Genomic DNA, 26897 nt, shown 5'->3' with positions numbered 1-26897 from the left:
GACGGACCTATGGATGGATAAATAAATGAGGGAATGCCTACTTCATATGTTAAACTCCAGGGATGACATAACTTGGGTCATACCAAGGATGGATAGTGGAGTGAGGCCTGGACCGAGGCACCTGGGACCCACCTTCGATGTTAGGATGCCCTGTAGCATAGTTTGTTGGTTAACCTCTGGGTAGGGTGGCAGTAGAACCAGGAGTTGGGGCCTGGAAGGAATCTACACTCAGACTTAGTCTCATAGTAAGTGGCTCCCCAGGATCCAGGAGCCTTAGTCCTGAGTTGAGTCTTCTGTGCTGGGATCAAAGGAAGGGGTGGGAGCCCATTAGTGGATGGGTACTGGCCAAGGCAGCAAGAAGCATGAAGGTTTAGGGAGGGGGAATGAATGGGGTCTTGAGGGCGCTGGGGCTGAGTGATTTTGCCTCCTCAGGGTCAGGCCCTGAGCAGTGAGCCCCAAGGGAAACCCCTATTCATTCTTCAAGACCCAGCTTAAATACTGCTACTGCCGTCTATGAGGTTTTCTCTGACCGTCTCGGTGCTATCTCCCCAGAGCCTACACAGAGCCTTAGAAGGGACTCAGTACACATTCTTGGGGACATGGGATTGTCACGAAGAGGTAGAAGTAGGGGATAGGTTGGGAGACTGCATCTGCCACTAACTTTCTGGGTTCTTTTGGGCAAGTTCTTTTGGGCCTCCATTTCCTCATCTGTGGAGTGGGATGGAGAGCTTGAACTTTTCTTTCCAGAGTGAGTGGTTTTGAGAGTGAAGAGCAGTAATTCGGGGTGGGGGGGGGCAGGGGGAAGCATTGCTGGAATCAAGCTGGGCATGATTTTTCCACACTGATTCAGCCCAGGAATAATACAATAACATATATTATACATATGAAATTAATTTTATGGCTGACATTTAATGTGTACTTACAACATGCCAGGCATTCTTTTAAGTGTTTATATAATCTCTCAGCAATCCTACCAGGCAGGTGCTATCATGATTTTCTTTTGACAGACAAGGAAACTGAGGCATGGAGAGCATAAGCAGCTTGCCTGAGGTCCCAGGGGTAGCAGGTGGTGCAGCCGGAAGGAAAGCCTGTGAAGACACCAGGTCCCACCTTCTTTGCCTCATGTATGCGGTCGCTCAGTATGCAGCTCTCTGAATGGATGCACGAGGAGGGCTCCCTGACCTCTTCGGTGAGCTCGGGCAAGGCATCCAGCTTCCTTGAACCTCATGGCAAAGTGGTGGAGAGAGGAGGCAGATCCTAGCCAATGAGCTCCAACACCCTTGGTCCCCAAGCTTCTCTTTCTGGCCTAGTCTTGAGTTCTGGAACCTCCTCTGCCTTGGGCCCATGCCCCAAGCACCGGACACTGCTATTCACTGCTGTAAATAGAACATGGATTCAGGTGTCAGAGGCAATAGGTTTTATTCCAGCTTTTATCCTGAACTAGTCTTGTTGCCGTGGACAGGTCCCTAAAGCTCTCTGGGTACCAGTTTGTTCATCTGCAGAATAGGAGTAATTAATGTGAGATAATGAAAGTAAGTACGAAGTAAGTGCTGGGTAAGTATTATGTCAGAACGCCTTGGACAGAGTGGGGGCCACGGCCAAAGTTCATTACATTTTGGCTTTCTTTCCCGTTCACTTGTTTTTGTACAATGCCCTGCATAGGCCCCACAATAAAACAGCTTTCATTCATTCATCACCTACTTATGCCAGGCACTCTATGTACATCATCCCACTTAATTCTCAAAATAGCTCTATGCTGTAGGCATTGCCCTCATCAACATATCAGGAAACCAAGGCACAGAAAGGGTAAGTAGCTGCCCTAAAGTCACACAGCTGGTAAGAGGTAGAGCCAGGATTTGTACCCAGATCTGTCTGGTCCTATAGACACTGTGCTTCACCATTCTGCTCCCTGCCTCCCGCAAGACACAGCTTCCCTAGGAACTTTGATGACAATGTCTGGAGGGGGCCTTAGTGGAGAGCCGGGTCTGCCCACAAGTTGCTGGGGTCAACTCTAGCAGCTTCTGTTTGGAGGGAGCACTCCCTCCTCTCAGGGTGGCCAGTCCCAGGGAAAGGCCAAGCAAGGTGACAATTTTCCACCCTAAGCAAGGAGAGCAGTAGCCACGCAGGGTCCAGGTCTGCCCCTGTTCAGAGCTGAATAATCTGGAGCCTTTGAAGAAGGATTTCTGAAAAGCCATCAGGAGTGAATCATTGACTTAGGGAGGCGATGAATCAACGGGGAGTTCATAAAACGGCAAATGAATCGGGTGTGAGAACGACGGAGCCACTGCTATTCCCCAGAACCCTCCGGGGACAGAGAGCTGAGAGAAAAGAAATAAAAATAACACGGGGCCTCGAGCCTGCTACGAACCGGAGTTAGCCCCTCCTTCTGTGGGGAAAGACGGACGGGCCAGAGGGATGAGACCCGCTGGTGGGTGAAGTGGGGCCAGAGGAACGCTCCCGGGGCACTGTTGGCTCCCTGGGTCCAGGCGGCGGGTGCCATTAGCAAATGTCTTTCCCCCTTCTTTTCAGGAGCCCTCGCAAGAAAGAACACTGATTTTGACGAACACCCAAAATAATGTGAGATCAGGCACCATGCATTATGCATGAGGTCTGATTTAACATGAACATTATTTCTTGTGTACGAGACCATATGCCTCCGTGCTGTCTCTGCAGCCTAATAATACCCGGACCCACCCTGGTCAGGCTCAGCTAACGACATGTCCACTGGGTGTGTGCGTGGGGGGCGTTGAAGCAGAGCCCTCCTGGTGCTCAGCTCAGTTGAAGGGAGCCCATTCAGATGCCCTGGAGGTGGGTGGGAGGTGGGTTGTGCCCCTGGAGAAACACCAGGGAGCTGGGGTGGATGTAACTGTGTGAAAGCTCCAGTGCGCGTGTGTCTGTGTGTATGTGTGTGTGACATCAGGAGCCCATGACTAGGTGATGGTTCATCGCATGGCGATGTGGGGGCATGTGCAGAGCTGAGGTTTTTACTGCACAAGAGGGACGGCGGCAGGAATGGATAGATCTAATTGCTGTGTGTGTTTGTATATATACACGCATATGTATGTGTGGGGGTGTGTGTTTAAAAAATAAGATCACACATACATACAAACACACAGCCTAACTTTAATTATCTGAAGGGAGCAGGAGAGATCTGGGAGGAGCCGGGAACAATGACGGGCAGGGATTGGAAAGCGGCTTGTGGGGTAAGTGCTTGCACGTTCTGAGAGAAAGGGCCCTGGTCCAACGCCGCAAAGCATGGTTGTGTGCGTTCAACCAAATGTTTACAAGTGCCAGGTTAGCTCCGGAGAGCCCAGTGCCCAAGACAACAGGGCCGGCACTGGCCCGCGGTTATGGGTGTGGCCACGAGCGTGTGAGCATGTGTGTGAGGTAGCAAGTTGGCGAGGGCGTGCTTGGGGTTCCAGTCGGCCAAGGGGAGGAGGGCCGGGCAAGGGTGCGAGTGGGAGAGAGACAGGAGATAGCCTGATGGCGAACTTCTGAGAACGGTGGAGAACCGGAGGGGAGGTAGGTGAAGGAAGGATTGTGGGCAAGCCTGTGTGCACGTGAAGCAGGGTTGCCTTCTCGGAGGTGACGGTTGCCTCTGCTCTACCCGGCAACCCACTTATCACAGCCAACTTGAAGCTGAGTTTTGGGGGGCGGGATGCTCAGCTGTGAGGCGGCCCTGGTGACTGTGGCCACGTCCCAGCTCAGGGACCAATAGAGGGCAGTCCTCCCACATGGAGCCCCGAACGGCTGGCCAAACACTAATTCCGATGCCTTCAAATAGGCTGGGCAGGGACTAGATGGCCAGCTCCTCTGGCTTCAGTCACTCAGCTAGAGGCCCTGGGTGACTCCCGTTTGCTAAGCTTAGGGGGAACAGCTGGGCCAGATAATTAACCTACTCTCACTCCTCTCCCTACTCAGGCATGTCTCCTTTCTGGAACTCAAGCCCTGCTCCAAAAGGCCTGGGCCCGGGAAAGCCACTGGGAACTTGACCCTCCCACATGCAGGCCCAGAGCCTCTCTGGAGGACACTCCATTCCAAACAGCTCTAAGTGGGTGGCTACGGTTGGGGGTCAGCTAGTTCTGTGGACACCCAGCCCGGTCTTGGGGTCGAGGGATGATTGTACAGGACCTAAGCCATGTGACATACAAGCTAGTACAACTTCCTGGGGCAGGACGTTGGGGGAGAATATAGGCGTCCTTGAGGTTTGGGTTCTGGGTTTGCCTTGTCGACAATGATGGCCACCTTCCTGCTTGTTTTAGCCACCCCCCACCCTGTCAATGTTTTCCCAGCTCAAGGCATTAGTGGTATAGCATGGCCTTCCTTTCCCCCCTATTTCTGGGAGCGGCTATAGTGCGTGCGCGCACACACACACACACACACACACACACACACACACACTCATACACCAACACACAGGTTCACATGGGGAGAATGAAGCTCTCTTAAGGAACAGAATCTGTGTCCACATGATCATAGGCAATAATTTTCTTCAGGTGAGAAGGGTTGAGAGCTGGGATCAGAAAATTCCAAATCTGCTTGGGAAGGCTTGGGCTTCCCTGAAGACTGATGCTAGGGCCGTCTGCCTCTCTTGAATGCAAGGAAGTCTGGGGCTCTCGGGAGTGAGCACGTAACTCCACGTACACACGGGATGGAGAAACCTTTCCTAAGCTGTATTGTATCCAAGGAGGAAGACTCCAGGACAAAATCTGTCTCTCTCCCTGTGGTTTCTCCTCACACAGTCAAATGTGCTATGGTTCCTATGGCCATCCCAAGCTGGAGACTAGGGAAAGGACCTCTGGGGGCTTCTGTGACCAAGGGGTCGGTCACTGGGTAGCTGTCCCAGGCTGGTGCTCGTTAAGTAAAATCTTCACAAAGTGGAAGCTTTTCTCCCATCCTTGTTTCCACTTTTTTTTTTTTTTTCATTTTTTTGTTCTACTCCTCAGCTGCTGCTGGTTCTTGGGAGGCCACATTGTTTTGCTGTTTTTGAGTTGACTTGCTTAAATAATAAATCCACCCTCTTGTACAGGATTAAGCAGACAATTAGGAAATCAATCAATCAAGGTGTCAGCTGCAGGCAGAGGCCAGTGAAAGGCCTGGTCTTCCCTGTTGCCTTTCCAACCTCCAAACCTGCTGAGGCTCAGGGCGGTGCAGGCGGCAGGGAGCTCTGAGCTTCGTTTGCTTCCATTTCAGGGCCCCGAGGCTGGGACAAATCCAGGAATGGAGGAATGAGGAGAGAGTGTGGGGGAGTATGGGGCTGATTCGAAGTTCTCCACTTAGTGGAGCAGGAAATGGAGGCCATGCTGTCACCTGGCTGTTACATTCCCGGCCTCGTCTTTAAGCGTTGAGAAGGCTCGCTGGGCCCACCAGCACAGGCAATGGCTGGGACACGGGCGCGAATTACAGGGCTAATTGCCCACTAGGCTGGACTGAAGAAGGGAGGAGAAAGAAACCAGCAGTGAGAGGCTGAGCCTTGGAAAAATCTTGGCGGCCTGTGTACTTGCAGAGACAATTCCTCCTGAGATTGAGGGTCAGAGGCCAGAAAGTCACCAGGGACTCTCAGCATGGTACCATCATCCTAAAGCCTCAGCCTAGCCAGGTACCACTGAACTGGCAGCCTGGGAACACCTCTCTGGGTGCCCAAGATGCGTCGGCTGGAGCCAAGGCCTCTCCCAGCCCCTGGGCTTGGGCAGCTTCCCTGGCAGGAGGGGGCCACGCATACACGCTCACTAGGGACACAACTTATCCCCACCCCCCAACCCTGTCCAGTGCTTGTGCTGCTTCAGGTTTTGTGTCCATGAAGAGTAAGAGAAACCTCATTTAGTTCCTCCTGAGAAAACTGAATCCATGTTTTATGCGTATCTTTAAAAGTTGTTTTAAAGGAAAAAGAGAATCTTGACGGGGATACAGGTAACCTTGAGCCCTGGCCCTGGAATCCAGATCTTCCCCCACCATCATGACTTTGAGGAGGTGGTGGGGAGACATTTGCTGCTGAGAGCTTGAACGGGGAGATGTCTGAGACTGCATCTGTCCCCCCAGGTACATGACTGTACCACTGTTGAGTCTTCCCACAGGCATAGGCATCACTCCCTGAGTGGGGGAAGGGGGGTTTCCTTGGGGACCCATCCCTGGAGACATGGAAGGGCCTTCTGGTGGCACAATTGTTTTTGCCCTCATTCCTCCACCAGAGAAGCTGGGGCAGGTGGTTTGTTTGCAGAGAAGTAGGACTGGTTTTGCCTAAGCAAACAGGCAGGACTCCCTCCCCAGGCCCACTTAATTCCCGCAGGACCACTGTGGAAGCTGTTAGAACTCCCAGTGGATCCAGGTAGGTTCAGACACCATTTGTTCTGTGGGTAGAGAGCCAGCTGGGGTGGGCTGGTGGGGCCTGACCCTGCTTCCGACTGCCCCATGACCTGGGAGAGTAAAGCTGGCCTGGATGCCACACGCGGAACGCAAAGGGAGACCAAAGTCAGGGTCTGGGGTCTTGGGTGGGGAACACAAAGATGCCAGGCTGGTGGTCCACGTGAGACAGGCAATTCTTCCTTGGCTGAGAAGCAGTTGTGCCTGGGGAATGGCTGTCCCGAAATCAGTGTGGTGTCTGCAGTGTCGTAGGTCCTGGTCTGGTCTCAGGATAGTCTTGTTTACGGGAGGGGACACGAGGCAGCTTCATCTTCCCTAAAACTCACTCGCCTAAAGGCAGGGGCCCAACTGTTGCCCAAGTAACAGGCAGTCCTCATACTGGCCTGAGAGAAGGTCTGCGTGGTCACCTTGCTCCAAGATAGTGTGGCCAGAACTTTAGGAGAGGTTAGTTAGGGTATCCCAACGCTTTACCCGCAAACCAACCCAACCCTCGTAGTAAAAAGGACAGGACACAGCCCTGGGGTACATGTTTATGTGAGTAATAAAATATTTACTATAACATAAATATAAAGGGAACTTCCCAGTCTACATTATTTTTTTTTTTGCAATAAAGATACAAAGAATGCACCAAAACATTGTTCCAAAAAATAATAAAAATAAAATAACAAAATTTAAATCCAAACTGTAACAAACAGAACAAGAAATGGAGAAGGGGGGAAGCTCCAAACACATCCAGAAAATAAATAGAGATGGGTCAGAAATTTGGAAATCATATTAAAATATTTTTTTTTTTCGGATTATTCGGTGTACAAAATCCTTTAGGATGGGGATGGAGGGCAACCCGGAAAACCAAAAATAAAAACCAAGCACAAAATGTTTCTTCTCCCCGCCAGTGTGTACATATCTCACATATTTACATGGTTCCCACCTCACCCCAAACTTGGGGATTTCTCTCCTGGCCGCCCAGCATCCCGCATCCCAGGTGGGGCTGGAAAGGGAGCAGGCGGAAGCTGCAGGGAATCAGGCAGAAGGTTCTCAGGGAACGGCTTATTTCTACAGCTGGTCCAAAAATATCTCCAACTTTGTCAAGTTTCGTTTGTTTGTGGCCAGGAGGGCAGGGCCCCGCGGGGAGCGGGGGCCCTGCTGTGCAGCGGTCAGTCTGCAGCGGGGCAGAAGCCTCTTCCCATGGACTATGTTGTGGGAGCGCAGACCCCTCCCGCGTGGCCGGGAACCGAATCGCAGCTCGGATAAAACGAAACGAAAAAATGAACACTCGAATCTTTTTTGTTAGTTTTTTTTTTTGTTTGTTTTTGTTTTGCTTTTTGGGGGTAGGGCAGGGGAAGGTAAGGGGAAAAAATAAATTAGGCTAGATTAAAGCTTTGGCTATTTCCTGCTTTTATACACAGACGCGGCTCTCGCGGCCTCCCCTCCGGGGCCCCGATAAATACAGTATACAGCGATTTAAATTAAGGGCGCGGGCGGAGTTAGAAGGACCCCAGGAGCCGAGAGGCTCCGTGAATAAATAAAAACCGTAAAAAACCAAGCCCGGAGGAAGGGTAAGGGGGGGGTGGGGCGCATCCTTATGAGAGAGAAGAGGCGTGGAGCGAATAAAGTGACAGTCCCCCACCCTCAACCCGCAGGCTCGGGAGTCCGCGCCGGGGAGAGGGACAGGGCACTCTCCTCTCTTCGTCCTCTCTCCCGGGGAATCCCTAACCCCGTACCGCGTTACCTGTCGCTGTGGGGAGGCCGCTGCCGGGATCCGGCCCCGAACAGCCCGGGGGGGCAGGGGCGGGGGTCGTCGAGGGGATGGGGGCGGGGAGCAGGCGGCGGGCAGGATGCCCGGTGAGTTGGCGCGTTTCGGATCTCCGGCTCCTCTCTCCCGGGGCTCGGGCGACGCAGCCTATCGGCCGTCTTCGCCGCTCGCCAGAGAGGGTCATCCGGGTGTTTGGTTTTGTTCGAAAGTTTCTGGGCTTTTTGTAAAATCCAAAGCAACCGAACAAAAAGAGTTCAGGCCGCGCGGCGCCTCGCCGCGCGCCGGCGGGGGCCCGGCCCGCGGGGTCACTGCACCGAGCCGGGCAGTGTGTGGTGGTGGTGGTGGTGCAGTGCGGCCGGCGGGGGCGGCGGGGGCGCCGAGGGCGGCGACGCACCGCCCCCGCCCGGCCCCAGCTCGCCCGGTGCGTAAACGTCGTCCATGGGCGGGTGGCCGGCCCCGGCCGCCGGGGTCATGCGCTTCTCCTTCTGCCGCCGGTTGCAGAACCAGACGCGCACCACCTCCTTCTCCAGCTGCAGGCTGTCAGCCAGGCCGGTGATCTCGTGCGCCGAGGGCTTGGGGCACTTGAGAAAGTGGCTCTCGAGTGCGCCTTTGACCCCCACCTCGATGGACGTGCGCTTCTTGCGCTTGCGGCCCTGCGCCGCGATCTTGTCCAGGTTGGTGGGGCTGCCGCTGGACGAGTCGGTCTCCTCCAGCCACTTGTTGAGCAGCGGCTTGAGCTTGCACATGTTCTTGAAGCTCAGCTGCAGGGCCTCGAAGCGGCAGATGGTGGTCTGCGAGAACACGTTACCGTACAGCGTGCCCAGCGCCAGCCCCACATCGGCCTGCGTGAAGCCCAGCTTGATGCGCCGCTGCTTGAACTGCTTGGCGAACTGCTCCAGGTCGTCCGAACTGGGCGCGTCCTCGTCCGAGTGCTCGCCCACCGACGAGCCACCGCCGCCCGCGCCTGGGTGCAGGTGCGCCGCCGCCGCGTGCAGGCCGCCCGCGTGTGCATGTCCGTGTGCGTGTCCGTGGGCGCCCAGGTGCGGCGGAGGCGACGGCTCCAGCTGCGCCTCGTGGCCGTCCTCGTGCAGCGCGTGGTGCAGGCCGGGCCCCGCGCCGCCGCCGCCCGCCGCCAGCATCCCGGCCAGGCCGCCGCCGCCGCCCCCCGGGTAGGCCGCCTGCGCGTACAGCCCGAGCGGCTGGGGCTGGTGGCCCCCGCCAGCTCCTGGGGACGGCGACATGGCCGGGCCCAAGTGGTGCGCCGTGCCGCCCTGTGCCCATGCCGCGCCCGCGTGGGCCGCCCCCTGATGCACCAGGCGCGCGTGGAAACCTCCTCCGCCGCCGCCGCCGTCGTCGGCTCGGCCGGTACTGCCGCCGCCCGCCTTGCCGTGTTCCAGGTGCGGGCCCCCGGCCCAGTCGCCGCCGCCGCCTCCTCCCGTGGGTAGCCACTGGGGGTGCGCTAGGCCCACAGGGTGGCCCGCGCCCGCGCCCAGCCACTCGTGGTGCATCAGCTTCTGCACTTCGCGGTACGCGGCCCCCGCGTGCAGCCGCTCGGCGGCCGCCGCCGCCGCAGCTGCCGCCGCGGCGTCCGGGTGCATAAGCGGTCCTGTGCCCCCGGCTCCGCCGCCGGGGCCCCGCGGCAGGTACTGCGCGGTGGTGGCCATGCCGCCCCGCGCCCAGCGCCGCGCCGCCGCCGCCGCTCCGCTCCGTCTGCGGGCCCCGCCGCCGCGCTCCGCCGGCTTAAAGCCCCGACCCGCTCGGCGCTCCGGAGCCCCACCCCACCCGCCGCCCATTGGCTGCCCGCGGAGCCGCCTCCCGCCCCCCGGCCACGGCCCCCGCCCCCCGCGTCCGCCTGCCGCCCGGCCCGGCCGCCCAGAGCTCGCCATTGGGCCTCGCTCCCGGGGTCCCGCGCGCCGGCCGTGCTGATTGGCCGCTGGGGCTTCATTCACGGCCCCCCTACCGTCCGCTTACATACTCACGCCCCGGGGGCGCGGCCGCCACGTGGGGAGTGGCGCGGGGGTGGCACTGGGACCGCACCCCCTCTCGTCCTGGCTGCGTGGGCCCAGCTTACCCCCGATGCAGGAGACTCGGAGCCCGGCAGGTCCCACACTCCACGCGAACTGAATTCCCGCCCGTCTCCTGCCCGGGCGGCCAAGAGGCGGCGGCGGGGATTGCGGGCTCCGGGAGGCGCTCAGGCTCCGAGAAGCAGCTCAGCCCCGCGCTCCTCCCTCCGCAGTGCCGCTGCCGGCGGGCCGGGATTCCCGCGGGTCTCGGCGGCTGCGAGCCGGAGGCGGCGCGGGTCCCGGCTCGGTTCCGGCGCGGCTGCTCACCTCGGCCGCCTTGCCTCCCGCGGCTTCAGCCGGCACAGAGCTCTCCTCTGCGCGCCTCCCCGGCCCGTCTCGTTTTCCCTCTTCTCCTTCTAGACCCAGCGTCGCAACTCCGCCGACCTATGCGGCCCGGAGAGCGCGTCGGGTGCGGGTGGAGTCGGACCGGCCCTAGCTTCCCGCCTCGTGCGGGTTCCCCTTCTTCCGGACTCCGCGGACCAGGTGAGTACCGCGCGGGCGGCTCGGGGCCCGCATGGCCGGCGGCAGCGATGCTTCGGGAAGGCGGGAGCTCCCGTATCCAGGCCGCGTTCCGGGCTTCCGGAGTGAGAGGACCTTGAGGTAGAGACCGAAGCTCCGGCGAAAACGCCGCCGACGGGGGTGGTGGACGTACTGCGCCCACGGGTATCTGTCCCATGCCGCTGCCGCCTCCTCGCTTCGTCTCTCTGCGTGACCGGCTCATTGGTCGGGGTCATGACGGGGTCACTCGCGGACGCGAAACTTGCTCCAGGTGAGGAGTGGCATGGACTTGGGGAAGGGCGGCTGGCACTTCAGAAATGCCGCGTGCAGGCCGGGAGCTGTCCAGCCTCGCATGGAGCCCGGGCTGGAATTTAACGGACTTGCCCGGGCTGCCGAAAAGGGAATTGAGATCGAAGAAGTCTTGTTAGAGGGGTGAGGTGTACAGTGTGGGGATCTCCTCATCTCCCCAGCTCTTTGAGGGCTCCTTGAAAGATCCTGAGTGGACGTGGACCTCAGTGCAGCTACTCTGTGCCTCTAAGACCAACACTGGGCTGGAGGCCAAGTGGAGTGAGCTGCAGTCTCCATCTCTTTTCTGCACTGAGGTTTGGGTCCCAGGGAGTCTCCCAGCTGACGGCTCACCGCCGCCCCCCCCCCCGCCTTGCCCCCCGTGGATCCACAGATTCCAGGGCCCTGGGGTCCCAGATTACAGAACTGAGCTAGGGGCCCAGCTAGACCCTACTGGGGAATTTAGAACTGCAGAATAGAGCCTCAGTGAGTAAATAAGGGTGATGGGGGCTCAGATAGCAGCTGCATTGGGAATGGTCCTTGGGGTAGCTGGGGCAGAGGCCACCGTGATAAGGGTCGTCCTGGGCACAGACTATGCTCATCGAGGCCTTGAATGCCCTAGACCAGCCTCTGGCTAGCCCTCAGGGGATGGAGTGGGACAAGGCAGGGCCCTTGTCTGGCCATTGGCCACTGTCCTGAGCAGTCATCTTGGGTACCACCCTTGCTTCAAGAGCTGTGATGGAGCTCTGTCTGAATCCAGCTGGGGATGCTTGGCTTTCCTAGACTCTGGCCCAAGAAGTGGTCACCTTGAGCCACCTTTCCTTCATAAGATCATAAAACACTTGCCTTCCTGGCCCCTCCTCCAAGCCTAGGAGTTAGGGCCAAGGTGGGAGTTCTGTAGTGAAGGCTACTCTTAGGCCAGCCCTAACCAAGGCCAGCATGACATTGAAGCCTGGGCTTCCTACCTGGACCTGCCACCATCTTCCTGGGCGAGAATAACTCTGGTCCAATCCCTGTAGTTCTTGGTTTTCTTCCCTGTAAATTGGGAGTAACGGTACCATAGGCAGCCCACCTGTCTCACTGAGGGAAGTCAGATGGTAGTCTGAGACAGTGGGGGTGAAAAACTCTCAGGAAGGGCTTTTACTCTGGTTGTTTCTATTGTGAGTGCCCAACGAGCAGGCATGTTACTCTCCTTCCCTAATCAGATCTCAGTTTCCTTATCCATCAAGTGGCATTGTGGAGGTTTGGACCAGCTAACCTCTCAGTGCCTTGCAGCTGTGATGATCAGATTCTGTGAATCTCTCTGTTCCTGTTGGAGGAAGGGAAGTGTCTGGACAGTGGTCAGGTGTTACAATGTCTGGCCTTTGAATCGCCACTGAGACTTGAAGAACAGTGACCCATGGGAACAGTGCTTTATCAAGTGCTTAAAAAATTTTTTTTTAATGTTTACTTATTTTTGAGTAAGAGAGACAGAGCACGAGTGGGGAGGGGCAGGGAGAGAGGGAGACAGAATCCGAAGTAGGCTCCAGTCTCTGAGCTGTCAGCACAGAGCCCGACATGGGGTTCGAAACCACAAACTGTGAAATCATGACCTGAGATCATGGTCAGACGCTTAACCGACTGAGCCACCTAGGTGCCCCTATCAAGTGCTTTTACATCCATTCACGTTCACCTGCACCTCCCAGCCCTGTGGAGGGGCCCTGAGATTGTTATCCCTAGGGCAGAGATGAAGAAACTGAACTTGTCCGAGGGGTGCAGAATCTACAGAGGTCCTACTTCTCATTGTGCTCCCATTGCTGTTTGATGGGGGAGGACACCTGTGGGGACAGTGGCTTTGGCTGTCGCAGCAGAGAGAGCCCCCCGGCCCCATCTCTGGTAGCTCTCTGGGGAGCGGAGGTTGGAGAGGGCAGGCCTGGACCATCTGGGGCTTCTGAAGCCCAGTTCCCATGTGTGTGCTGAATTGAGGGGTGTCTGCAGCAAAGCCGGGCTCCGAGGTTACCAGCTTGTCAGCCAGCAAGTCTCAGTCCTGATCCCGTCTCCTACTCTCCCACTAGCAGCCCGGTGACTTTGTGCTAGCTGCTTCGCCTGTCCCAGCCTCGGTTTATTCATCTTAAAATGGGGACAGGACTGTCTGCTTCTTAGGCCCGCCCTGAAGTCTAATGTTAGATACTGCCCTGGGGCGAGCCATGTGGACTAGGGCAGGGTAACAGTCCCGTCTCTGTTTTGAAAGTTTTAGAGCCTCTACAATGTATGGATTTGGTCTGGAGTCAAAATTTTCTTGTATTTGAGAGTTAGGCTTCTGCCAGAGGTCTCGACACCCTCCTTGTGTTTGCTCCTGGAGATTCTGTGTAGAACTCCAGGGACTCTGACATGCCCGTTGGCAGAGATGCCTGCAGTTAAACAGCCCCTCTCCTCCAGGAGCCCTGCCCTCCCAGGGCCTGGGGAAAAATTGGGAGACAGAAGTCAGACACCTACCTGAACCCATGTAGGCGCTGAATGGTTGAGGCGTGTGAACAGACATGTGTTCATACACATAACACACAGGTACACACGTGCAATTTAGCTTAGGGACGAACATAACAGATTCACAATAGGGACACAGGGAGTCATCCTGTTGGGTCAGAATTCACAGTCGCGCAAACAGACACACAGTGATAAATACAGGCGTGTGTCTAAAAGGAAACATGCATAAAACCTGCACATAGGCTCAGGGAGGCTCAGGTAGGCATCCCTTCGGTGACGCAAAATACAGGAGACCTGCAGGCCCCTGGGGTCACAAGCATGGACACTCTCCTCTGGCATGCCAGTTCACACAAACAGGCACACCCTGGTGTTCGCAAACATGAACGCACAGACACATGCACACTCTCCCCACCAATGCACAGATACAAAGAGGCGAACCCCGCCTATCACGCAGACAGGCTAATGCATACACCCACACCCTATGGAACTAATATATCCCGCACAAGGGATCAGAAGCTGGAGGAGGGCCCATGCCCTGCTCAGAGTTTGGCTCATGCCCGTCAGCAGCAGTGCTAGTCCCAAGGAAGCAGGGAAGCCCTTTCTTTTCCTATTTCCCCACCCCCCCCCCAATTTCCTTGTCTGTGGAGGGCAGCTCTCAGCCAGGCCGCCGCCAGTCTCAGAGGCTCTGGGGCCTCCCTCCCCAGCGGGGCCCCTGCTCAGCCCGCCCCCGGGCTAGGAGCTGCTGGGCTTTCCCAGAGTGGTGCGGTCTCCTCCAGGCTCTGGAGTGTGACTGAGCGCTTGCTCATTTGACACAGGTCACCGAGCCTCCAGCAGATGGGGCCCTCACTGTGGGGGGTCTCACAGCCGGAGGGGGCTGCGGGGGGGGGCGGGGGGGGGAAGCTCCGAAGGGATGAACTCCAACCCCACACGGTCTTTCTGCAAAGCCCTGAGTCACAGACGCAAACTCTGTAATCTACATTCATGCTTCCGCCCAAGAGAGTCAGACACGGCCTCTAGAAGACAGCCACACTCACCATCAACACCTGTGCGGCCACATATGCACTGTGATATCCCAGACACACATCCCAGGCTGGTGAGCCGGCACGCGGAGCAAGATCTGGGAGGGAGGAAGAGGGGGCAGCTGGGTCTGGCTGCTTTCCCCCTTGGACTCTGAGCCCCTGCGCTGTGTCTTCTCAGTCTGGTCGGTGGGTTCTTGGGAGTCCAAGAAGCCCTGAGAGCAGGTGTGTCTGCAGACCCAAGGCCTCTCACTGCTGGGGGAACACAGGCTCCAGGACGCTCCCCCTGGGTTCCTCACTGGAAGTCATGAGTGCTGAAAAGAGCTAAGGAAAGGCAGATCTGGGCTACTGGGGGAGCTCGTGTCTGAGGACACCCTTCTGTGTGCAGTGCATGAGCTTTGAGGTTTTGCTGAGGTGGCCGGGATGGGGGTAGGGGGACAGGACTCGGCCAGCACTCACAGCTGCTCCCTTTCCCTTCTGCCAGTTTTCCCCTCTCACCCTGGATCCCGCATTTTCAGAGTGTAGGAGGTCCAGGGTTCCATCTTAGCTCAGACTCAGGTCTGCTGGATGACATTGGACGAGACTCAGCCTCAGCATCCTCATCTGTAAACTGGGCAGGGTGGTCCCTGTTGGGTGGCTTATGGAGGCGAGATGAGACCACTGCCCCGATGGAAGTTTGGAAAGTGTGGTTTGCTTTTTCTCCTGGGCTGCCTGGGGTGAGCAAGAAGCTCTATGGACAGGAGTGGAAACTGCCTGCTCCCCAACCAGTTCCTGCTAAGCCGTGTCAGGAGTGACCACACCCACACCCTGCTCTTTTCTGGGCTGCAATGTGTTTTTGATTGAAAGAGTCTGGCAGGGTCCTGCTGTCACAGATTCTGACCTGGGGCAGTGCCAGGGTCATCGTGTCCATCCGTTGCCTCCGTGCTGATTGGTGCCAGCTGGACAGATTCATAGTGTTCACCACTATCCAAAAAGCTGTCCCATATGGGATGTGATCACTGTTCTGAGCTGTCAAGCCCCCACATCTTCCCCTCTAAACTCAGCCCCTCCAGGTGTCCTATCCCTTCTGTCCTGCCTGTGCTGGCAAAAGCCTGGTGTTGGGGAGTAGAGGGGTGGGAAGGGCATTGCCTGTGGCGGAGGAGGAGGAAGCAGCCTCACCTATTGAATCTAAGGCTCCCTATTTCACAGTCTTGGTGAAAGGCAGGAGGGATGGAAGGTGAAATATCTCTTAGGGATGAATCTGTCTTTGCATTCTTTCCCCTGCCTCAGCCCCTAAGTCTATGGGTGGGGGTGGGGGGTCCTCCCAGTGCGTCTGTAGAATATTCAAATTAGGGGTGGCCAATTGCTCTTAAAATTGACTTTCATTTTTAGCAGAATGGCAGCCTCTGAGCTGGTGTTAATGCCCACCATCCGGTTATGCAGAACACGCTCTCTGCAAATCGGTAAATCATTAGCAGGGATTAATCACTCTGAAAGGCTGGGGCTGGGTTTGAGTTTCTTTTTTCTTTCTTTCTTTCTTTCTTTCTTTCTTTCTTTCTTTCTTTCTTTCTTTCTCTCTCTCTCTCTCTCTCTCTCTCTTTCTCTCTCTCTTTCTCTTTCTTTCTTTCTTTCTTTCTTTCTTTCTTTCTTTCTTTCTCTCTTTCTTTTCCTTCCTTCCTTCCTTCCTTCCTTCCTTCCTTTCTTTCTTAAACACACTTTTTATCTGGATGGCTGCAAAATTCACCACCGCAGGGTGGGGTGGGAGCAGTGAATGATAATTTAAGTCCTTGTCACCTTTAGTAGAAGAGTGAGGTGGTTTCCCGGGCCTGGTGTTGACTTGGTGCCCTGACTGAAGGTGGGGAGTGGGCAGCTTGGGTAGGGTGCAGGGAAAGAAGGGGGGATTCCCTTGCATTTGTGTGTGGTACAGCATTTGCAATAGTGTGTTGGGCTTGCTGGGCTTGTGTATATGGTGACTGTATATCAGTGTGCTCGCATGAATCCGTGTTTGTACCTTATACATTTCCCTAAAGTGTTTGTGTGCTTGGGTTAGGGTGCTGGTGCTTGGTTTGTGTTGATGTGTGTGCATCAGTGTTGGTCATTGTGTCAGAACGTGTTTCTGTTTGACAGGGGTTTTAAAGACCCAATTCACCTTTCTCAGCTTCCAGGTAGCTTTTCAGGGGCAGTAGGTAGAGCTGGAAGGAAGGTCCCACCCTTCACCTGCTGGGGGTGTGGCTCAAGGTTAATTTACATATTCATGAACTGCTGCCTCCCTAGCTCTTCTCTGTAAGAGACTTAGACCAGTAGGGAGGCCCCTCAGGGCAGATGGGGCTGTTAGGCTCTCACTAAAACCCCTCCTCCCCATCCCACTGCTAGCAGCTCCCTCCTCCACCCACAGACCGGGAACATTCAGCACTCCACGGTTTCTGAACCCCAACTTCTGCACAACAGCCGTCCATGCAATTCTAGCTCCTGACAATAGCTGTGTGGTTGTGAGGGGAAAGGTCTTTTTCCTTCTGGATCCCGGCTGCCCCTGTGAAGGCTCCTAGAGAAGGGGGGGTTGGGAGTGGGGGGTCATTCTTCCAGCCAAGCTGATGAATGGAACTATCTTCCACTTTGTGTCCACACTGGGGCCGGCCTCCTTATTCCTCTCTCCCTAGCCTAATGCTGTCCAGCTTTGGAGAAGTAATTACCCTCAAATGACTGAGTAACGACGTTTTTAGGGTGTTGGGCAGAGATGGGAATTTGCGGATGAGGTCACAGGGCCTCTTCCCTCCAGCCGGTCCCAGAGCGTTGGTTAGAAGTAAGACTTAGTGGGCCTGGTCCTTACATCAACCCACTCCTTCCTTTAACCCTCCAGCCCCCTCTCCCTGAGGTCAGCTCGGGTAGCCCAGGCATTACTGTCTGCCACACCACAGATGGGACAGGTGCCCTGTACTCCTGTGCCTGTGCCTCATTCATCACCCCACTCTACGTGCCTTTCTCCCTTCTGTGTAGCAGACTAGCCTGGAGCCAGAGGGAGGGACAGGATGATAGGGCTCCTTGGCCGTTACAAGTTGGGGGCTCTGGAGAGAGTTGGCTGGGCTCAGTGCTGGCCTTCCTCAGCTTTCTTGAGGGTAGCAGGTGGAGGGGGGGGGGAGTGGCAAAGGAGGATTTAGGAATTATATTTTCCCAGGGACCTCTTAGCATCTTTATGTATCTCTGGTGGCAGACATCTGTCTGAGCTTAGGGTAGCATCTGCCTGGGCTAGAGACAACATCTGTTTGAGGCTGGGACACCTGGCTGAGCCCAGCACATTATCTGGCCCCGGGATAGCTTCTGTCGGGGCCCAGGACATGTGTCTGAACTTGGTACAGCATCTGTCCGGGCCTGGTGCAACATCTTCCTGGCCTGGGGGCAATGTCTGTTTGAGCCCTGGACATCTGTCTGACTTGGGGATGTCTGCCGAGTCTGGAACAATACCTGTCTGAGCCTGGGGGTGGACTTGTCATTGTAGATAAAATCACCCTCGAATCTCAACTTTGCTTTGTGGCTGGGAACAGAGTATACGTCAGACTCCTATCCCTGCTGTCCTTTCTAAAGGACCCTCAGGTAGAGTGCCTTAGTTTACCTCCATTTGTAAGCCCGTCGGCCTCCTGGCTCTGAGCACCTCAAGGGACAGCCAAAGCCTACACCTCAGTGGCTCCAGGAAAGTAATGTTAAAAGAATGTGTAAGGGGAGTAGATAAATCCTCAAATCTAATGACTGGTCTAGGATGAGTCTCCCTTCCTCTGGCCCCTGTGTTGTGTCAAGTCAGAATGCTTCCCCAAGACACAACTTGGACCTGTCACTTGTCACTTGCCTCCCGAGAAGCCTTCCATTTCTCTTTACTGTGCACATTGTTACATCCAAAGTCCTGTCCCGCCTCTGCGTATCCTCTGAATCCAGCAGCTCGGAGCTTCTGCCCCCCCTCCCCTCCACACCAGGCCCTAATGGCTCCCTACCTTTGCACACGCAGTTCCTTCTCCTTGGAATGCTCCCTCCTCGTATTCTTCAAGTCCTAGTTCAAGGGTCTCATGCTCTGGGAAGGCTTTGTGCTCCCACTCGAGACTAAACCATGACCTCTGCCCTGCTTCCACTCCGTGCTAGCATTTTCAGCCCTGCATGGTCATGCATTACTCTTTGTGAGTCTGTCTCTCCTATGGAGCTGTGAGCTCCCGGGGGTAGTTGGCTCTGTCTCTCCAGCACCCTGCCCAATTCCTGGTCTGTAGTGGTACCAATAAAGAATGGCTGCTGAACGATGAGCACATGGTTGTGCCACTATGATCTCATTTCCTTCATTTTTAAAATTGGGGTGGGGGGAGTTGGAGGGGAGATACCGGCTTTTAGTATCAGAAGGAAGTAGACACTGGCTTTCAGTCTTAGAAGAAGGGGGCTTCAGAGAAGAGGGTGTATCTTTAAAAAACATTTTTATTATTATTATTTTTTTAGAGAGAGGGAGTGCAAGCAGGGGAGAGGGGCAGAGGGAGAGAGAGAATCTTAAAAAAAGTTTTTGTAAGTATGTATTTATTTATTTTGAGAGAGAGCAAGCATGAGCAGGGGAGGGGCAGAGAGAGAAGGAGAGAGAGAATCCCAAGCAGGCCTCACTTTGTCAGCACAGAGTCTGATGCGGGGCCTGATCACATGACCCTGGGATTATGACCTGAGCCAAAATCAGGAGTCGGACACTCAACGGACTGAGCCACTCAGAGGCCCTGAGGGCGTATCTTCTTATTTGTACCTGGTGAGCCGACTAAAGCTACAGGGTGCTGGGTGATAGGCCCAGGGCACCCCGGACAAGGGCCTGGTCCTGCCCAATGTTCTTTATCCACGACATGGGTGAAGATGCGCAGGATCTGAAGATCCTGCACATTGGCCGCAGATAGGAGCAGGGAAGAACAGCAAAGTTCAGGGGGCCACAGTGAATCCAGACATAATGGCCTCTCTGGGGGTCATGGGGATGGGACCAGATCTAAGCAAGGAGGCCTCTGCCCAGGTTGAATCCTTGAGGGCAGGTGGGAGAGCCAAGGCCTGGCTTAGCTTGTGTGGAAAAGTTCCAGGGTTCCTGGTTTCACTTGTCCTGCCGGACAGGGGGAGGTCATGGGAGGGGTTATGAATGTAAATGTCGTGTCCAAAGCGAACTGTTTCCCCTGGTCGAACCTACCTGGCACTTGCCAGGTTTCGAGGGAGGGGGGTCCCCAGGAGAGTAGAGAGACAGGCAGGACGATGGGGAGGCAGCTGAGAAGTGAATGGTCCCAAGACAGGCTCTTTGCCTTGATAGCTTTTACTCCACTGAATAGGAATGTCTTTATAGTTTTTGCTGATGATAAAAGCTTATTTGTAAAAATTCTTTCCCTCAGAAACATACGAAACAGAAGGTGGAAGTCCTCCATTAATCTCTCTGCCTCACCCCCTCATAACTACTCCTACTGGCTATATCTTTCCAGAATTTGTTTGGATAGACACACTCTATTTAATAATAATAGCTAAGATTTATTGAGTGCTTACTATGCGCAGGAATTATGCTAAGTGCTTCTACCTGGGTTTATACATTACAGCCTCACCAAAACACTCAGAAGAAACTGAGGCTCAGAGTTGGTAGTAATCGTTGTAGTCCAAATATAGTGGGTATTTACTGGGTGCCAGCTGCCAGTCTAGGCACTTTACGTGCCATCTCATTTAACGTCTGTAGGAGCTAGTTGTCTGGGCGACTGCATGTGGTAGGCAATCAGTAAATGGTGGTGGATACTCCCAACTTGGAAGTTTGAGAATCTCAGGTGATGAATCTGGGATTGTTCAGTGGACCTCGAGAATGAGAGGGGCTCTTGTCCTGAAACTCCTGAGCACTGAGGCAGGCAGCCTTCCCTGGAACTGGGAGATGCTGATTCTGCAATGGAAGATGTAAATTCCCACCTTGGTTTGCATGTGATTTACTCATACTTATTTATGAGTGTCTTTGATTGATGTCAAAGTGCCTCCGTGATTTTTCTGCCAACCTTCAGGGTCCTGCGGAGGGCATGGCTAGTGGGCACGGGCTGTAGGCTCTGAGTGTGTACGTGTGGGCTATTGGACGGGGTGAAAGTGACAGCCGTGGGTAGGTGGGCGGTGGCCGGGGGGTTGAGTTGTGGGCAGTCTGGAGCCCAGGGTTCTGGAGTGGGTGCTTTGGGCAGCTGGTATGAGTGGGGGGGGGGTGCGTGTCAGTGTATGGCAGGGTCCAGATAAAGGGCTGGGGCAGAGTCAGAGCTTCAGACACTGGGGTGGGTGACTGATGAGCCTGTAGGTCGCCACCGTCTTGGAGAAGCCAGGGTGCCAGCCAAGCTTTCTAGGTAGGAACTCAGACCCAAGGAGCTAGAGCAGGAGCTTGGGTTCAGGGTAGGACACATGGTGGTGGAAGGCTTCCAAACAAAGCAGAGGATCAGAGGTAGGAAGGGGCCTCCCTCTAGAGTCCCTCCCCCTGGTGCTGCCCAGGGCGGGAGTCCCCTGCTTGGGTGCCTCCCGGGAGAGGGAAGGGAGTGCTGTCTGCAATCCAGGCCTGGGGAAAATCTGCCAATCAGCAAGAATATTCTGTGTGTGCCGGTTGTGCCCAGCCCTGTGCCTGGCACCACGGGGAAGACCAGTCTCAGCCTGCAAACCTTGGCAGGGGCGCTGGTGAGATAAGGAGGCAAGGGCAGGCCCCGGCCTTGATTGAAGGCTGCATGCCTGACACCGGGCGGCACTTTCATCCATCACCTCCTTTGATCCTCAGCAGGATCAAAGGCAGTGGCTGTCTTATCTCCTCATAACAGAGGAGGAAGCAGAGACTCAGAGAGCTGTAGTGACTTGCCTAAGGCCACACAGCAAGTGAGTGGAAGAGTACAAACTTGAACCCAGCTCTGTCTCATTCCAGAGCCCCAGTTTACTTAGCCACTCAGCCAGTTTATTATGCCTCAACCAGGTATGAAGTAAAGATAACACCTACCTTGCTTAATTGTTAAATGAGCTCAAGGGTGTAGAGAGGTTAGCACAGAGGCTGGCACACAGTAAGTGCTCAGTAAGAGTGTCTTTTTTCCCCTTAAGTGGTAGAGCAAGGATTCTTAAATCCTGGTCCAGTGGACTCTACTGTTTGCATGCTACCATGGTTCTTGCCAAGGCTGATTGGGAGGGTGTGGGCATGGTTGGGGACAGAGCATGATCTCCTTTGTGGGTTGGGTGAGCCCTTGTCATGCATGGACACACACAGTCACCAGTGCATGGGGGGGATCATCTGTCAGGCCCAATAGAGCCCCTATTGGCTCATGTTCTAGCTCTGGGTTGGGCAGGGACACTGACTTTGTCTAGTTAGGATTGCCTGGATGTGTGTGTGTGTGTGTGTGTGTGTGTGTGTGTGTGTGTGTGTACTTGGTGAGAGTTGACTGAGGAAGGAGACACAACTTCGGGGAGTGGGGGAGCTCTATCAGCAGACACTGGTAAGGGCCCTTTCTCATTTCCAGTGGCAGAGATTGGAATCAAATGAGGATGTGAACCACGTGAAGATGCGATGGAAATCACTCATGGCAGAAGGGACAAGGGCACAGGCCCTGGGGTTGGAATGAACTTCATATGTATATCTCCCTTGGTAGTTATAGAGACAATATTGATTTGTATCTTCCAATGTTTGATGTAGAGGAGCAAAGTGGGAGCAAGATTCACTCATTCATTCATGCTTTTTTTTGAGGGAGGGAAATACAGAAAATTCCCTTTATATATACACACACACATATACATACACACATATGTGTGTATGTATATATATTATTAAGTATAATGGTATGGCATAATGATTTGATATTTGCATACACTGGGAAATGACCACCATAATATCTAGTTACCGTTCATTACCATACAAAGTTACAATTTTTTTTTCTTATGATGAGAACTTTTAAAATTTACTCTCCCTGGCAACTTTCAATATACTACAATATTACTGACTGTAGTCACCGTGCTGTACCTTACACCTGCAAGACTTATTTATTTTATAGCTGGAAGCTTACACCTCTTTACCCCCTTCGCCCATTTCGTTCACCCCCCAGCACCTCCACCCCTGGCAGCCGCTTTTCTGTTCTCTGTATTTATGAGTTTTGTTTTGTTTGTTCGTTTGCTTTGTTTTTCAGATTCCACGGTGAGACCATATGGTTTTTGTTTTTCTCTGTGTGACTTATTTTACTTAGCATAATGCCTTCCAGGTCCACATTCATTCATACATTAATTCAACAAATATTTAGTGCCCACTTTGTGCCAGGTACTATCTTAGGTGCTGATGGCTAATGCTTATGGAGCACATGCTCTGTTTTCTAAGCATTTTACATTTGTTAAACCTTCACAACAACACAAGGAGTTGGGGAAGCCTGGGGAGACTGTTGGGCTCCCTTCCATTCCTCCAGCCTTTTTCCATCTCCCAGCCACATTGGGGCACCTAACGTCTGCCACCTGGAAAGACCAGGATCCTCACAGTGGATGAAGCAGGGCGGTCCTGAGAACATCAAAGCTACCCAGCAGACTGAAGCTAGAGAGGGTGAGGTGCCTAACTTAATCCCATCCAGCCTGGCCTGCCTGAGAACTTCCTCTCCCCGGGGCTCTCAGCCACATCTTCCCGTCTCCCCTCTACGGCTTAGCACCTGGCTCTCTCCAGCCCCCTGACTAGCTCAAGCCCTGTCCTCTGGGCTCTGCTCAGGGAGCCTAGTCTCAGCTTGGGGCTGAGGTTCCTGGCAGGGAGAAAACAAGGTTCCATTCCTGCTGTCTGATGGCACTGTCCCAAAACACTCCCTGTGCTTTGCTAACTGTGCTGGAGGCAGCATGGCTGGTGGTTACCCTGCCTGGTTCCCTCTGTCCTTTCCTTAATATAGTCAGTGTATAGGCCTCAGCCAGAGTGGGCCTCTTAGTTCCTGACCACCTACCTGTGTCTGTGGTCTAGGCTCCATTTTTGCCTCACTCTCTCCTGCAGGAAAAGGGACAGAGAAGAGGAAATAGAAAAGTTACTGGAAATTCAGAGGCCGAGGGAGGAGTCTGGTGCCTTAGTCAGTCTTTGGTGAATAAAGAAATGTGGCAAAAGGGGTTTTCTGGGTGGGATGAAGGGAAAGGGAGGTCTTATAATGATGGGCTTGCTAATCTGCAAATCATGACTCTACCCGTCTACCTATCCACCCATCCACTTACCTATCCATCCATCTATCTGTCTGTCCATCCACCCACCTGTTCATCTACCCACCCATCCATCCACCTCTTCCCCATTCACCTGTCTCTCCATCTGTTCGTCCATCCATCCATCCATCCATCCATCCATCCACCCACTCACCCACCCACCCATCTATCCAACACACTGCTGACTGAATGCCTATCATAGTCACTGGTTCAGTTATGCTTATTGAGGGCATGTGTTAGAGAGCTTTTCAGTGTTTATACATTCGTGACCCTTCTGTTTATGTATTTCCTCTCTCCACCTGCTTCTTAGAGAAGCTCCTTGAGAGGTGGGGCTCCCATCTCTATTGAACCCGTCAGAAATGCTCTGTCCTGGCTGTAGGGTTGTCAGCAGCTGCCAGGCTTGGGCACCCTGGGGCCCCGGGGAAATGGGCATCTCGCACGCCGCTCCTACCCCTCCTGGGCCGGGCTTGTGACCCTCATCGGGGTCCAGCCTAGAGGATGCTGTGCCGCTCCAGGGGCGGGGCCTTGCTGCTTGGCGGCCTGCCTGCGGCTGCTGCAGGAGCCGCTGGCCCCTTTTGCCAGCACCCAGCTTGAGGAATGGTAGAGTTGTGTGGCTGTGGAGCCTCTCCACACTACTGTAGTTAAACAAACAGGCTGGGAAGCAGGGTCAGGGGCTGGCTGCCATGCTGGGAAGAGCAGGAGCCGAGGAGGAGCGGAGTGTGGCCTCAGAGCGGTGGCCGGGTGAGCTCGGAGCTCAGGAGCTGCCGTGGAGCCAAGAGTTCAGGCCAATCGCCCCCCACCCCCCACCTGCCCTCCCTGCCAGGCCTGGCCAGGACAGCAGACGTGGGCGGCCAACGTCTGTGGGGTTGAGTTGGCCCGGCTGGAGGTAAAACTGCAGAGGAGGGGCCGGAGACAAAGACCCAAAGGAGCACAGAGTGACTCGGAGGGGCAGGGGGATAGAGAGATTGAGGTTCAGAGAGACAGAGAGAGAGACTCAGAAAGACAGAGACAGACTCAGGTGGGAGGAGGAAGGTGTGAAGGGCTGGGAAGAGAATGGCCAGGGGAGGGAAGTCCAGGGCAAGGGGAGAAAGCGGTGGGCCCAGGGGAACAACAGCTCTTCCAAAGGCAGGAAGTTTGGAGCTCATGAAGGGCCCCCTTCCTTGTGGATGGCACCAGCAGTGAACAAAACTTTTCCACTTGCTTAAGCTCATTCAAGCCTCACAATGGCCTGCTGAGAAGGCCTTGGATGGGGGCGGGGATGGGCCCTGCTGTGGGGAGCAGTGGGGGAGGGGAGCTGCAGAGCCAAACTGGGACCTGGGGACTGGCCGTGAGGGGACCCGCGGGATGGAGGCGGGTGGCGAGTGATTTAGAGACAGAGCCCCCGGCTGGGCCCGCGTCCCTCCAGTGACTGAACCTTCCCTGGCTGTGCTCAGTGGCTATTTATGGACTTGGCTGGCTAGGACTTGATGCTCCTGCCGCTGTGACAGTATTGCTCCTGGGAGGAAGAAGCTATCCAGGAGGCCTCTCTCTTGTCCCCTTTCTCCTGTCCCCAGACGGCCTGACTGTAGTCATGTGGGCTGTTGATGACTCCTAGCTGAATCTATCTCTGGGGATTGACGTTGGTGATTTGGTGGAAAAGGGGCACGTCGCCCAAAGTTCTGACCCCTCCCTGGGGGCGGCCTGCCTCCCGGGGCTGGTCAGTTGGTGGGGGGGGGGTGTGTGTGTGTAAAGGTCAGGTCCCCTTGCTTCACCTTGGGACGCTTGTGAAGGGCCATCCTAGCCCCAGAGCTCCTGGTGAGCCTGGCCCCTTTGGTGCGACTATATCACACGTCAGCTTCTCCCTTTGCCGAGTGCTGCTCCCCTGTCTTACTGTTGTTCTCAAGAGTGCATTCCAATAAGTCTTCGTGCAAATTTCATGGTCTCAGAGAATTTCCAGGGAATTTCACCTGCAGCACTAATTCTAAGCTCGGGGCTCCAACCTGGGCTCAGCTCAGCTCCACTCTCCAGTAACCTTGTCTTTGTTTTAATCCTCTCCCCCATCAGATAGGGCTGGATTCTGCATGCAGGTGTCTGTGTATATCTGGGAAAAGTTGGGGCAGGAGGGGATGTCCAGGTAGCCACCTCCATCCTGGGCAGAAACCCCCTCCCCAGCCCCAGGAGAAAAATCACAGGGAACTTGCCACCTGGCTCATGGGAGGTACTCAGCAGTTTTGAAGAGGATGATTTTGGTGCCCGTCTGCTCTCATCAGAGAGGCAGGAGAGCATAGTGGTTAAGGGTCTGGAGCTGGACTGCCTAGTTCCACGGCAGCCTGCCAGTCAGAAGCTGTGTGACCTTGGGTGATAAGGGCGAAGTGACCTAACAGATGTATAAAAGTACTTAGCACACAGGTGGCCCGTGAATGTTCACTATCGTGTTATTTTTGTTACTCGTAGAACAACATCTGAACCTGTAGGTTGGTGAGGCTGCACAGCCCACATCTAAGAGATGCATACACATGAGGCAAGCAGTTACTTCCTTACGTCAGCGAGGGGTCTCGTGTGTTATCCAGCATGCCTGTAACGCGTGCTGTGCAAAGCCCTCACTTTGCAGACGAGGCCGAGCAGGCGGCCCAAAGCCACATGGTGCTTCCGGGCTTAGGGAGACCTAGGCTCTTGTGTCCAGTTCCTAGGCTAGGCTCCAGCGTCTTTTCTCCTGCATCCTTGGGGTCCTGGCTCAGGGGACTGGGCAATGCCCCAGCAGTCTTAGTAGCATCTGCAGGCAGTGGAGCTATGCCTGCTCAGGAGTGGGATTATCTCAGAGGTGACAACTGCTTCAAGATCATACCCTTGACTCCGGTTCTGTCTGTCACTGGGGGCCAGGGACTGGCCTCTTTGGGTCTCTAAGCGATCAGATGAGAGGTCACTGAGGTTCTAAGGATTAGCCCCTGGCACTGTGCCTGCTGCCCAGTTAGTGTCTTCAGGGGTCAGTCAATTTTAAGTAATAATACCAAACAATAACAGCCAACCCTCACCCTGTACCCTGCTACGTCCTACCTTCTTTCCTCCTCACGGTGATCCAGCAAAGGAAGATTTGCTCCTTCGACGGTGACCACTCAGTTCTAAGCCCCACCTCTCCATGTCTGGCAGTTGCCTCTTACCTGGTCTTCCTGTTTTCACTCCTGACCCTCCAGAGCTCCGCTGTCCCTCACAGTGTCCCTGTGTTGCTAGTGGGCACTTGGAATGGGACCAGTCCCTACTTGCAGATAGGCTGCAAGTACAAAGTACACACTGGATGTCAGAGACTTGGTATGAAAAAAAAATACACAAAAT

The 26897-nt window shown here is 54.9% G+C and overlaps 1 protein-coding gene across 1 annotated transcript; it reads right to left on the bottom strand.

Moving 5' to 3' along the window:
* Positions 1-8418: 8418 nt before the first annotated feature.
* POU3F1 (POU class 3 homeobox 1) lies at positions 8419-9777 on the bottom strand. Its single transcript, XM_047082466.1, has one exon. The coding sequence runs from the start codon at positions 9775-9777 to the stop codon at positions 8419-8421; it is 1359 nt and encodes a 452-aa protein (XP_046938422.1).
* Positions 9778-26897: the final 17120 nt, after the last annotated feature.

The sequence above is a fragment of the Lynx rufus genome, unplaced genomic scaffold, assembly GCF_022079265.1.
Source record: "Lynx rufus isolate CCGP_SWC_20201006 ecotype Redwood Valley unplaced genomic scaffold, mLynRuf1.p SCAF_2, whole genome shotgun sequence".
Taxonomy (NCBI): Eukaryota; Metazoa; Chordata; class Mammalia; order Carnivora; family Felidae; genus Lynx; species Lynx rufus.
This window is presented reverse-complemented; position numbering and strand designations above follow the sequence as displayed.

What these genes read in the sequence shown, in the direction of transcription:
- POU3F1 (XM_047082466.1), bottom strand. Translation starts at nt 9,777, where the DNA reads ATGGCCACCACCGCGCAGTACCTGCCGCGGGGCCCCGGCGGCGGAGCC.